General features: G+C 50.3%; 1 protein-coding gene across 1 annotated transcript; it reads left to right on the top strand.

Annotated features, from left to right (window-relative positions):
- The first annotated feature begins 2,178 nt into the window (after nucleotides 1–2,178).
- LOC129401814 (zinc finger protein 20-like) lies at nucleotides 2,179–7,449 on the top strand. The gene is given in 4 exon segments (XM_055124685.1): nucleotides 2,179–2,327; nucleotides 2,834–3,320; nucleotides 3,322–3,481; nucleotides 7,388–7,449. Coding segments are annotated over 4 exon segments (858 nt in total).
- The last annotated feature ends 6,838 nt before the right edge of the window (nucleotides 7,450–14,287 follow it).

The following is a 14,287-nucleotide window of genomic DNA, read 5'->3' on the forward strand; positions in this document are numbered from 1 at the left end:
TTGGCCCCCTGAGCACCGCCAGGAGGGATTCCTGTGTGCATAAGCCAGGAGTCATCCCTGTGCATTGCTGGGTGTGACCCAGAAACCAAAAATAAATAAATAAAGTAGATTAAGTAAAACCCAGAATCCAAATGTCACCCACCTGAGTCCCGCTGCCCCCCGGGATGCAGAGGGGCCCTGGCTGATTGGCATCTGTGTGTGTTTCAGGAGTCAGTATCCTTTGAGGACGTGGCTGTGATCTTCACCCGGGCCGAGTGGTCTCTGCTGAATGCTGCCCAGAGGTGCCTGTACAGAGACGTGATGCTGGAGGCCTGCAGGCACCTGGCCTTCGTGGGTGAGGCTCAGGCGCGACCCTTTCCCACAGCTCAGGGCACGGAGTCCGCTGCCCGCATTCCCGTTGGGACCATGGAACAGGGCTGTAGGGAAGGAGCGGCCTGTCTATGGGCACCCTAGCCCTGCCGAGGCGCATTCCCGGGCAGTCAAAGGGATTCAGCCTGTCTTTTCTCTGATACAGGGTCACACCAGTAGTGCGGGGTATAAGGTCCACGGCCTGCACCTCTGGCTCTTGCTGTGATCCTAATGTTGCTGGTTGGTTTCCCCAGTGATGAGGGGCCCAGGGCTGAACTCGGCAGTGCTGTGTGAGGGAGCTGTTGTCCAAGTACATATTCAGAGCCAGAAGCATGCAAGGCATTGTGTACCGTGGAGCTTCTTCCTGGGGCACAGGACCCACACATGGAGTTCCAGAGACACTCTTATTCATGCTCAGGGGACACAGTGGGGTGCAGGAATCTGACCCACGTCATTCAAGGCAGCTGCTTCTATGTCTGTTGAAGCAAACCAGTTGCATCAGTCCTAGTCCAGTTCTTTTTTGTTCCCACAGAGCATCTTTTTTCTTTGATATACACACCTGGTGATGCTCAGGCCTGATGCCTAGCATTGCTTGGAGGAGCCTATTTTGTGCTGGGGAGTGACCCGGGTCAGTTGTGTCCAAGGCAAGTGCCATCCCGGCTGTCCTATTCCTCTGCCCCTCCCCAGAGCCTTCCTAGGGGACTGAATTGTCTTTCTGCTTGTTCCAGAGGGTTTCTCTCCAAGAAATGACAGTGGTGCTCTTGGGTGTGTCTTGGAGAATAAGTTGTTCAGTGCAGAGAACACTGTGGGGTTCATGAGCAATGATTCCTGCAATCATTTGGGAGAGAAGCAGATGTTCCCTGATGCTAGTGACCACCAGCACACGCAGAAATGACAACAGAAGTAAGTGAAGTGGCCAGTGGGGAAGGGAGGAGGGTGTTGTTGTCGGGGAGGGGCGTGGCGGAAAACATCTTGGGAGTCTCCAATGTCTTTCAAAGTAAAACCAGTGTGTCAAACTAGTACAGGACTGAGTAGTGTCCCCTTCACACTGTCCCTTGTCGGCCTCCTTTATTTACCACACCCATGATGAGCATGGCTGACTCCTGGCTCTGCACTCAGGAATCCCTCCTGGCTGGACTATGGGGTCTGAAGTGACCTGAGTCATGCAAGGTGAGGGTCCTGGGGCAAGGCTGGCAGCCTCCACTGGCTTCTTAAATGGATTCCACCCAGGACCCTTCTCGAAGAGAAGTTCCTTCACCAACTCCCCCCATGCTATCCCACCATTCACAGGCTTAAAACAGGGCTCTGCTTGTAAGACTTTGATGAATGATAAATCAAGCATTTATTCAGAGGAATATCCAAAAAGCCCTACAGTCATGCCTGAGGCTATAGTACAGTGCTTAGGGTCTAATCTCCAACATTATTTTGGGCTTCTAAGGCCTTGCTTCTCAGTGATTCCTGTGTCCACAGCAAGGAGTAGACCCTGAAACTGAGCACTGCAGAGTGTGGCCCCAAAGTAGGAGGAAAAAAATAACCCCCAAAACAAAAAACCAAAACATAACATGATCAAGGCTGGTGATTGAATGTTGATATTCATTTATTATTTTGTGTTGTGAGCATTTCCTAGGCCAGACTCCTGGTCCTACGCTCAGGAATCATTCCTGAGGGGGCTCGGGGGACCTGATGGTGTGCAGGGGATGGGTCCGGGGCAGCATGATGCACGGTTCCCGCTCTCCCACTGTTCTGTGGCCTCAACTGTCGCGATGATCTTGCTTTTCTACTCATTGTGTCTCATCATTGGCAGATACCTCTTGCCTAACAGTCTCGGTTATGATCACGAAGCTCCTGCACAAGACAGAGGAACTTCGAGGCAAACTCGAAGCCTCACTGAAACCCAAAATCCTGCTACTTCTTCTGCAGAATGTTCTTACCCCCAGCACCTCCCAACACTTCCCCACAGCTCTCTTCCACGTGACCTCGTTCAGGAGGGCATCTGCTGCCCGGCCAATGATGAGACCCCCTCTCCCAACTCGGAGGCCCTCAGGCGATGCCCTCGGTTGGGCGCTGGCACCTGGAAACCAACATTCCAAGAACGCAAAGTGTGTGGAGAGACCTTCAGTGTCACCAACCTGCTGACGTGTCACATCAGGGAGAGACAAGATGAGATGCCTTATGTGAGTGAGCTCTGTGGGAAGGGCTCCTGCTACCCTACATACCTGCAAGGTCATGCCAAGATCCATGTTGACTTCAAGAGGCCCTTTATATACCCTGAGTGCCCACAGAGGTTCCAGTATCCCTGTATGCTGCACGCCCACACTAAAGTGCACTCTGGGGTCAGGCCATTCACCTGTGAGCCCTGTGAGAAAAGCTTCAGGACTCGTTAGCAGCTGCATGAGCACAGCCGGACACACACTGGGGGGAGGCCGTATGACTGCAAGCAGTGTTGGAATAGCTTCAGGACTCGCTCATCTCTCCTTCAACATAGTCGGACCCACACTGGGGAGAGGCCCTATGACTGCAAGCAGTGTGGGAGTAGCTTCAGGACTCCCTCATGTCTGCGTCGGCACACTAGGACCCACAGCGGGGAGAGGCTGTACGACTGCGAGCAGTGTGGGAAAAGCTTCGGGACTTGCGCAGACCTGCGTAAGCACAGCCGGACCCACACCGGGGAGAGGCCATATGACTGCAAGCAGTGTGGGAAAAGCTTCGGGACTCACTCAGACCTGCGTAAGCACAACCGGACCCACACCGGGGAGAGGCCATATGACTGCAAGCAGTGTGGGAAAAGCTTCGGGACTCACTCAGACCTGCGTAAGCACAACCGGACCCACACCGGGGAGAGGCCGTATGACTGCAAGCAATGTGGGAAAAGCTTCAGAACTAGCTCAAACCTGCGTGAGCACAGCCGGACCCACACCGGAGAGAGGCCATATGCCTGCGAGCAGTGTGGGAAAAGCTTTGGAACTCGCTCTGACCTGCTTAATTAAGCACAGCCAGACCCACACCGGGGAGAGGCCGTATAACTGCAAGCAATGTGGGAAAAGCTTCAGAACTAGCTCAAACATGTGTGAGCACAGCCGGACCCACACAGGGGAGAAGCCGTATGCCTGCGAGCAGTGTGGGAAAAGCTTCAGTACTTGCTCGGGCCTGCATAATCACACCCTTTACCATATCGGGGAGAGGCCATATGACTGTGAACAATGTGGGAAAAGCTTCAGAAATAGCTTAAACCTACGTAAGCACAGCCTTACCCACACCGGGTAGAGGCCGTATAACAGAGCAGTGTGGGAAAAACTTCAGTACTAGCACAGTGTTGCGTAGGCACAGATGGACCCATACTGGGGAGAGACCTTATGTCTGCCCAGAGTGCGGGATTGCGTTCCGAGAGAGCGGCGAAAAAAACAAGCACATGCTTCTCGACACAGGCGACCGGCCCTATATGTGCCCACATTGCCAGAAATGTTTCCGCAGCCCAGACACCCTCCAGGTCCATCTGGTGGTGCACACAAACCACAGTCCCTTCTAGTATCCTGAATGCAGCAAGGCCTACCGCTGCCACTCCTACTTCACAGGCCACCTGCAGACTAACCAGACAACCCAGCCCCTCACAAGCAGGGAGTGTGGCAGAGTCTTCAGACACCCGCAGCACCAACGCTGGCACATCAGGAGGCATTTTGAGGAGCAACCATTTGTGTGCCACTGCGGGCAGTGTTTTGGCCAGGCTGCAACCCTGCACATGCACGTCTGCCATACCCACATTGGGGATAACCTTTGAACGAATCTTCTGCCCTGTGCCAGGATACTCCCCTGTTTTCTACCAACCTGTGGGGAAAGAAACCTTGGGATCCTTTTGGATGCTGGGATCGAAACTTGGGTCAGCCACTTGGAAGACCAGTGCCCTACCTGCTGTGCTATTGTGATAGTCCCTGGAAACTTTAATCTCGGCTGCTGTGAAGTCATTTATGACTTGTGGCACCTCAGGAGAGAGTCTAGTGTGGAATTATATTACAGTGACGTTATGTTTTTTGTGTTCATATTTCTTTGGAGCCCAGACCTGATGGTGCTCCAGGCAGATTCCTGGCTCTGCTCTCAGGGATGAATCCTGCGTGCCTTGTAGGTCCAAGTGATATGTGCCCAGCCCCACCCGGGTCAATTGCTGCATGGACTGCTCCTTCGTCTTTACTATGGCTCAGCACTAAAATTCTATTTTATTTTAGCTGCTGCATGATTTCCACGACTGTTTCAGGTAGAGTTTACAAGCATCAGGTATATCAGAGATTTTTTTTTTAATCTGGACACAGGTTTGTACTCAGGGTTTTCTCCTGTGATCCTGAAGTCAGGGATCACTCCATCAGTGCTTGGGGACTTTTAAGGGTGTTGAGAATCACCCTGGATTGGCTGCATGCAACCTGGGCTCCTTGCCTACTGTCTTACTGCTCTGGTGACAGTGATGGAGGCAAAGCTAGCACTGACCACAGTGAAGATGCCTGTGGCTCAGCCGACTAAAAGCAGCCCTGGAGGCCAGTACAATGTTCTGCCTCAGGACCTGGATAAAGAGAAACCCTGGCACCGGAGGCAGACAGACAGGTGGCAGGGGTTGATGTTGATTCAACACCCAGAGTGGAATCTCTTCACAGATCTGGGCTTCAAAGAAGATCATTTTTCTTCAGTCACAATCATAGGTACATCATGTCACATGAGCTTTGATCACTGTGATAAACATTGGTGGCTGGTCAATTGGACAATAATCCTCCTAGCTGCTTAGACCTGCGCATCTGCTTACCCTATTGTGTGAACATTTAGAGACCTTAGTGACTCTAAACTAAATGTTCATTCATAATGAATGTCAGTTTTTTCATTTCCCAGGGGAAGCATTTTGGTTTATTCGCCCAGCCCTGGAATTGTGAGAAAAGAATCTCCCTCCCTCCAGAGCTAGAGAGACCCTCCATTGTGCTCTGTTGTTGAACCAAGTAAAGGTTCCTTGTATGAGAAATGGAGTGGGTCGCTGTGCCATGGGGACCACTTGCTTTGTTGGCAATTGTGGTAGGAGTTTCCACATCGAAAAACAGAACAATGGAGAGCATTCTGGCCTGGCACACAGCCGCCATGTTCTGTGTGAGTTTCCACCAAAGAACTTGCTGTGTGTCCTGTTTTCCATGGAGCCTATGGAACTGTGATAAATCCTTTATAGTTTTTCCTGGATATTGACTAACTCAGGTGGGTTGCAGTGAAATAATGGCCACATTGAGTTCTATATAGGTTTGTGGGAGTGGGAGGGCTTGGTAAACCGGAGCCCAGAACCTCTTATTAGGATGGAGCAGAGTGACCCCAGTCATTGAGTTCTGGGGTTTCTTACTTTTTTTTGAGGGGGGGGGTTACACATCTACTATTTTCAGGGCTAACTCCTGGCTTGATGCTCAGTGATCAATTGTGGTGGGATGGGAGGCCTTTTTGGGATGCCAGAGATTACACTGGGTCCGCCATGCATAGGGTAGGTTCTCTGACCACTGAACTAGCATCCCTGCTCCCTGAGGTTTCTGAAAACAACTTTGAAGGGTTTTTTTCAGGGGTTGAGGGGACCCAGACCAGACAATGCTCAGGTATCACTCATGACATTGGTCGGGGAAGCCTATGGGTGCCGGGGAAATAGCTTAGAATGGCCGCCTGCCTGGCCAGTGCTCCACCTCTGTCCTTTCTACCGGTCCCCGCTCTTTTCCGATTCCTGTTGTGCCTACTGAAGGGTAATCCTCACTAGGATTACTAAACGATCCCATATTGCAGTTTGGTCGTGATGCTGCTGTTTCTCTTTCTTGTGGGGAATCCAGACTCTGCTGGGTCTGGGTTCCTGGAGGTAAGAACTTCCAGCCCTTTCTAATCTGTTACAGCCAGATGAACTCAGTGTAACAAACTGTTTTCTTTTAGGTTCCACCCAGCAGTGCTCAGGTATTATTCCTGGCTTTTTACCCAGAAATTTAAGGGGGTGCTGGGGATTGAAATAGTCAGTTGCATGCAAGGCAAGTGCCCCATCAGCTGAAAATGTGGGTGATTTTTCTCCTGGTGAATAGTTCCTCATTTTTCTTCAAGAATGTTATTATCCACTGTTCGAGTAATAGTACAGTGGGGAAATCACTTGCCTTTCCCATGGCTGACTGGAGGTGGATCCCTGGCATCGCTTATGGTCTCTGAGCACTGCCAGGAGTGATTTCCTGAGTGCAGAGCTAGGAGAAATCCCAGAGCATCGCTGAGTGAGGTCCCAAAACCAAAATAAGAGAATATCACTCTTCCTATGCTCAAACTGAATGAGGGCAACTCATCACAGCAGAGTTGAGGTGTTATAAATGAAAAGCATTTTCAGGTGCCTCTAGGGGAAAGTTAAAGAAATACACTTAGGTGCCATGGTGTAATATTACGTTCCTATTACGGTCCACAGAACCCTGCCAGGAGTCAGCTCTGAGTGCAGAGGCAGAAGTCAGCCCTGAGCCAAGCCAGTTATGCGCCCCCCCCTCCCATATATTGCAATATATTGCTTTTTAGGTCACACCCGGCGATGCACAGGGGTCACTCCTGGTTCTGTACTCAGGATTTACCCCTGGTGGTGCCCAGGGGACCCTAGGGGATGCTGGGAATCAAACTTAGGTTGGCTGCGAGCAAGGCAAATGCCCTACCCGCTGTGCTATGACTTCAGCCCCAGATATTTTTAATTAAAAAAAAAAAGTGAACTGTTGAGTTTGTACAGAAGTCATTCCAAGTAAATGAACCTTTCTGGAGATCCAGACTCAATTTATAATGAAGATCGGTGGTAGGAGAACAATTTCCTGCCTCTGTGTGTCTTGTTATTCCAAGCTCTTAGAGAAGGGCCCTTTCAGGCACTCGCTGTGCCAAGGTTTCTTTTCAGAGCCCTGTTTAAGTTTTTTTTCCTGAGGGTATAGATGAAGGGTTCAGCATGGGGGTGACCACTGTGTAAATCACCAAGGCCATGTCGCTGGAGCGGGAGCTGCGGGAGGCGGCAGAACTCAGGTACATGCCAATACCTATGCAGTAGAAGAGGGGGACCCCGGTCAGCGGGAGATGCAGGTGGAAAATGCCTTCGACTTGACCTGAACGTAGCCATGCCCCTGAGGGAGGAAACAATCTTTGTGTGGGAGTAAAGGATGCCCGTGAGCGGTCCGCCATCCGGCACCCAATGGCGGTGTACAGCACGATGTCATTCAGCAGACAGTCGGAACAAGCCTGTCAAGCCCTTGATTAATTTCACAGAAAAAATGGGGGATTTCCAGGATCATGCAGAAGGACAGTCGCGGCACCATGAAACTTTGCAGTATGGAGTTCGGGCGCTCATGTCCCAGTATCCTACAGATCTGGGGTTCATGATGACCGTGTAGTGCAGAGTGTGATAGATGGCCACAAAGTGGTCATAGGCCACCACGGTCAGCAAGATGTTGTCCAGTATGGCAAAGATGATGAGAAAATGCATGGGTGGATGCTGCCCTTGTAGGAGATGGCTTGGCTTTTCGCCTGGATGTTCTGTAGCATCTGGGGACGGTGGTGGAGATGAAGCAGATGTTCACCAAGGACAGGTTGGAGAAAAAGAAGTATGTGGGCATGTGGAAGTGGGGGTCCAGACTGATGGCCAGGATGATGAGCAGGTTCCATTTGACAGTGACCAGGTACATGGACAGGAGCAGCTGAACATGTGGGGCTGCAATTCTGCCTCCCTTGATAGTCCCAGAGGAAAGAATTGTGAAATTCTGGTATAATTCTCTGTTTCCATGTGTAGGTAACTACCAGGAAGAGTGGAAATTGAAAACGTAACAACTAGTTTTCTCCAAATAGAACATGACTAACGTAAGTTGAAATTCTACAGTTGCTATTTTTTTGAAAAAAACATTGGCTGTTTGGCATGGAAATTGTGGGAATCCCCTAGGTTATATATAAATAGGAATTTGTCTTATTCAAAGTCTCCCACCTCCAAATGTATGTATTGTACAATTAAATTTTACTTTAATTTTCAATGGGATGGGAGCAATATTTAGGGAGGGCCCCACCTGGTGGTGCTCAGGACTTACTCTTTTCTGTGCATTCAGGGATCAATCCTGGTGGTGCTCAGGGACCCTATGGGATGCTGAGGATAATACCTGCATCAGCCACATGCAAGGCAAATGTCATACTCACTGTACCATTGTTCTAGCTCCTGAGAGAAAATTTGTGATTTTTTTCTTTTTGGATCACATCCTGCATTGCACAGGGGTTACTCCTGGCTCTGCACTCAGAAATTACTCCTGCAGTCTCGGGCCGGGGCCGATACCAGCTTGAGCTCAACCGAGATTCGACCTCAGTGGCCATGCTTTTGCACGGCCACTTTGCTGCTGAATGTCCAAGATCCAGAGCCAGCTAGATTACTTCTGGTCCCAGCACGTGCTTGCAGCCATGTCTCCAGACTGTGAACTAAGCTTTTGCTCCATGCTGCCCAGGAAGGGAAATGATGCAATCTCCAACATAAATCTGCCTGGACGACTTAATTACTAAAATACAGAAATCCTAAGCCGCATGGCCGCTACCTCGACCCACGATTTTATATCTCTTCATTCTCATCAGTGGAAAACTAATTATCAAATGCTTCCTTGTCAGTCGGGCCGTATTTTGGGGGATAAACTCCAAAAAGAATAGTGAGTTCTGTGTTCAAACTCCAACCATAGTGAGTTTTGTGGTTGAAATATGGAATGCAATCAAGGTAAAGAGAAACTGAAGTGAAATTTATCAGTTATGCAGGCGGGGGGGGGTTGGAGAGTTGGAGGTATACTGGGGTTTTTGGTGGTAGAATATGGGCACTGGTGAAAGGACAGGTGTTTTAGCATTGTATAACTGAAACATATACCTAAGAACTTTGTAACTTACCACATGGTGATTCAATAAAATAAATTTTAAAAAAAATTACTCCTAGTGGTGTCAGGGGACCATAGGGGATGCTGGGAATCGAACCCAGGTCAGCAACCTGTAAGGTAAACGCCCTATCCACTTTACTATCACTCCAGTCCCATAGTTCAATAATTTTTAACTGAACTATTCTTGTTTCTGTTTTGGGGCCACTCTGGCAGTGCTCTGGGCTTACTCTCTCCTCTGTGATCAGGAATCACTCCTGGCAGTGCTTGGAGGACCATATGGGAGTTTAGGGATCAAACCTCACTCAGCTGCTGGCAAGACAAGAACTCCAGCCAGTATACTATCACTCTGGCTCCTAAATAATTTTTTCTGTAGGAACACTGTTATTTATTCAGTCACTGATTAAGGTGAATGAAGCAGGCATGAACTCCACATTACTTAAAAGAAATTTAATTGAATATCCATGAGCAAGACAATTACAATTTGTTCATATTGGTTTTCAGTCATACAGTGATCCAACACCCATCCCTCCACCAGTGTACATTGCCCACCACAAATGTCCCGTTTCCATCCCACCATCCCCCAGTACCCCACCCCCAGCCTCCCTCCATGACAGGCACTTTCCTTTTTTTTTTGGGGGGGGTCACACCCAGCGATGCACAGGGGTTACTCCTGGCTCATGCACTCAGGAATTACTCCTGGCGGTGCTCAGGGGACCATATGGGATGCTGGGTTTCAAACCCTGGTCGGCCACGTGCAAGGCAAACGCCCCACCCGCTGTACTATCACTCCAGCCCCAGGCACTTTCCTTTTTGATCTCTGTCTCCTTTTCTTTTCTGCATTATGGTTTGCAATACATGTACTAATAGGTCATCATGTTTGTTCAGGGTATTCAGTCTTGAAACAAAATTGTTTATTTATTCTCTCCGGGGCACACCCAGCAATGCTCACCAACTTGGGGTGTTCTGAGCTGTATCTTGCTATATTCATGCCTCCTCTTCCTTGTAGAGGAGCGTTGGGGCACCCTCAGAACATGAGGTGGTGGTGTGTAGGGTTGACTATAACAGGTATCTTTTCCAAAGGGCTGAGTCAGACAGAGCAAAGCGGGTTCAGAACTCTTCTTGTTCAAAGCTAAGAGAACAACAAAAGAATCTTGCCCTGGTTGTGGCTGACCAGGTTTAATCCCAGGTACTCAATGCTCCCCAGAACCCTGTGGGCCCACAGGAAAGTCCCCCAAAACAATCCTCGGTGTCAGTGGGTAGGGCGTTTGCCTTGCACGCAGCTGACCCAAGTTCAACCCATGCCATCCCATAGGGTCCCCCAAGCACTGCCAGGAGTCCTTCCTGAGTGCAGACCCTGGAGTAACCCTTGACCATCACTAGATGTGACCAAAAAGAAAAAAACATCCTAGGGAGAAGTGACATATTTAGAATTTCCTGTGTCCCCCTGTTCATTCTCAGGCAGCTGGCTCTGGAGCACTACTCAGTGGGTGTCCCTCCATGCTGAGTTTGAGTGGGGTGAGCCCCTGGCAGCATGGACACCGGACACAGTTCACCAGTTTATTCTTTGATGTGAGGCCCAGCAGGGCTCGGGCAGGGCCGGAAGTTGCTGGAGTCTCTCATCCCTTCCAGCCCTTGGCGGGTATAACCGAGTTGAATCCACCAGAGGCGGCTTCCTCTGGAACACAGATCCCTTAGGAATGAAGGCATCACCACTGGGATACGGGGTTACCCCTGAACCCCCACTTCACCCCACCCGGTGCACACCTCCTGATGTGGCCAGGTGATTCAGGTGGGGGGGGGGTCGGAGGCAGGGGTGCGGCAGCGTCCAGAGTTGATCTGAGGCAGTTAGGGGCACACAGCTCCACCAGGGGACCCAGTTCCTTCTGGGGTCCGACTTTGGTCCTTCACTCGGGGACCGCCCCATCTGTCCATCTCCCTCAAATGTCAACGAGCAGTCTCTGTCGAACAGGAAGGAATCTAGTGGTCAACAAGGAGATCCAGAAGCAGAAGAGCCAGCTGCCAGAGAGTGAACAGGGTGACACAGGAGAGGCTGTGCCCTGCCGCAGGACCATCCCTTCAAACCAACCGGTTCACAAGGTCTCCAACCCCTCATCCCCACACCCCAGCACCCCACATTTTGAGAATGCCATCTCCTTCCTGGGAGTTTTGGGGTTCCTAGACATATGAGAAATCCCAAGCCCTTTGTTCTCCGTGGAGGAGGGTTTCAGAGGCCAGATTCACCTCCAGCATCTCCAGATGTCTGGGGTGATGGTCACAGTTGTCAGAGGGACTGGGGGTGGGTTAAGAAGAATTTTAATTAACACATTAATAATGAGCCTAAGACTGGGCAATCTCCTTCCATGGAAATTCTAAAAACATTATTTCTGCCTGCCGAGGATAATGATGCTCAGGGATTACTCCAGGATCTACACTCAGGAATGACTCCTGGCAGTGCTTGGGAACCTATGGGATGGCGGGGATTGAACATGGGTCGGCTGCATGCAAAGCAAACGCCCTACTCACTCTACTAGAGCTCTGGCACTGAGGATTTTTTTTAGTGGGGGAGGAGGATGTGGACCCGCAGGGTTCAGTGAGCCTTTGAGTATCTGGGATTGAACCTGATCGGCCACAATCAGGGCTAGATTATTTTCTTGTTGTTCTCTTTGCTTTGAACAAGAAGAGTTCTGAACCCACTTTGCTCTGTCTGACCCAGCCCTTTGGAAAGATTTCCTGTTAAATTCAACCCCACATGCATGTCTCCTCACGTTCTGAGGGTGACCCAACCCTCTTCTACAAAGAAGAGGGGACATGGATACAGCGAGATACAGCTCAGAACACCCCAAATTGGGGTGAGGGAATCTGCCATCAAGGCTCTCACATTGTTTTGCTTTTATTTGCTTTGTTTATAGTTTGGGGGTACACAAATCCATCAACACTCAGGGGTTCTCTTGGCTCTGACTCAGGAATTACTCTGGCACGATGGTGGGACCGTATGGAGAGCCAAAGAGAGAACCAGGGTCCTGTGATTGCAGGCAAGAGCCCTAATTGCTCTGCTCCCAATGCATAGTCTCAAGGGCTTTTTTTTTTTCTTTTTGGGTCACATCTGGCAATGCACAGGGGTTACTCCTGAATCAGGAATCACTCAAGAATCAACACTGGCGGTGCTCAGAGGCCCATATGGGATACTGGGGATCGAACCCGGGTTGGCCGCATGCAAGGCACACACCCTACCCGCTGTACTATTGCTCAAGCTCCCAAAAAGGGCTTTCTTAAGGAAATCTTTTTTTTTTTTTTTTTTTTTTTTGCTTTTTTTGGGTCACACCCAGCGATGCTCAGGGGTTACTCCTGGCTTTGCACTCAGGAATTACTCCTGGCAGTGCTTGGGGGACCATATGGGATGCCGGGGATCGAACCCGGGTCGGCCGCGTGCAAGGCAAACGCCCTACCCGCTGTGCTATCGCTCCGGCCCCTCTTAAGGAAATCTTGAGCTTGGAAAAATTCGGGCTCTGGTAGTTCTGGTGAAACGCCACAAGCTGAGGGTGTGGGAGTTTCGGTCCGTCCCCAGGCTCATTTCTCTAAGAATTTTCCACTCTTGGTTTTGCTTCAATGTTCAGTATGTGGTCATTAAGGATTAAGCACACAGCCTAGGGCCATGAATCAAATACTGATCCGGAAAGGGGCTTGCCTTGTATGGGGTGACCCGGGTTCTATCCCTGTAGCCCATACGCTCCCCCAAGCACCATCAGGAGTGATTCCTTAGTGCGGGGTCAGGGGTCACCCTTGAATATCGCCGGGTGTGGTTCCCGATACTCAAACCAAAGGCTACCATGGTGGATTCCTTCACGCCAAACTTGGAGATGCTGAGCTGAGTCTTGCTTCCACCACCATCCTCCATGGAAAACTTCGAAGGTGTGGGGATGACCGGTACAGGAACCAAGTCCTCTGTTTTCTGGCAGAGGCCAGACTAAACTCCGGCATCTCTAAAGGTTTGGGGTGAAACTACCATAAGAGAAATCAGGAGCGGGTTGAAAAGAACTTTGGTTAAAACAGTCATAATGAGCCCAAGACCAGGCAATCTCCATACCTGGAAATTCTAAATACACCATTTGGGGGGTTGGTGTGAGCCTGCGGGGTTCTGGAGACCCTTATGAGTACTTGGGATGGAACCTAGTCAGCCATGAACAAAATAAGGCTATACTGGGTGTTATTGTCATGGCTGTTCTCTTCGCAATGAGCATGAAAAGTTCCGACCCCACTCTGCTCTGTGACCCAGCCCTTTGCAGAAGTTTCCTGTTAGAGATGCCATCACCCCATCTTCTGAGGGTGCCCCAAAACTTTTCTACAAGGAGGAGGGAACATGAATATAGCTAAATACTGCTCAGAACCCCCCAAGTTGGGGTGAGAGGTCTGCCATCACGGTACTGAGGCTGCTTTGGTTTTATTTGGTCTGTTCATGGTTTGGGGGCCACAAACCCAGCAAAGCTCAGGGGTTCTAGTGACTCTGCACTCAGGAATCACACCAGCAAGACTGGAGAACCCTATGGGGAACCTACGAATGGACCCGGGTCCTATGGATTCAAGGTAAGAGCCCTAAAAGCCCTACTCAGGCTGCAGAGACCCAAGCGACTTGCTTGATCCTTAATGACCCTGTACTTACCATGGAAGCAATGAAAAGGGCTGGAAGGCTTAAGCATGGGAAAATCGAGCCGCGGTAGTTACGCTGAAATGCCACAAGATGGTGCACTCCATAGCTCCATAACTCCACCCTCACCAGGTCCCGATTACTTTTTCTTGGTCACCTGGTCTAATTCCTAGGCCATCTTCGAGCTCCGCGCACTGCTTCCTAATCTGGAATCTGTCTAGTTTAGAGCCTTTGCATAGGAGCTGACGGCCCTGGGGGTCCAGGAGCCAGGCTAGGCAGAGCCCTGGGAGCCAGGAGCAGGTTCAGGCCTGGGGCCTTCTTCTGCCTGCTGCTATCTCCCCGTCCCCTGTTGCCCATTCTCTACCTCTGATTGGATGACGGTGAGAGCAGATGAGAAGAAAAGGGCCAGTCAGAT

Source organism: Sorex araneus, chromosome 2 (assembly GCF_027595985.1).
Source record: "Sorex araneus isolate mSorAra2 chromosome 2, mSorAra2.pri, whole genome shotgun sequence".
Taxonomy (NCBI): domain Eukaryota; kingdom Metazoa; phylum Chordata; class Mammalia; order Eulipotyphla; family Soricidae; genus Sorex; species Sorex araneus.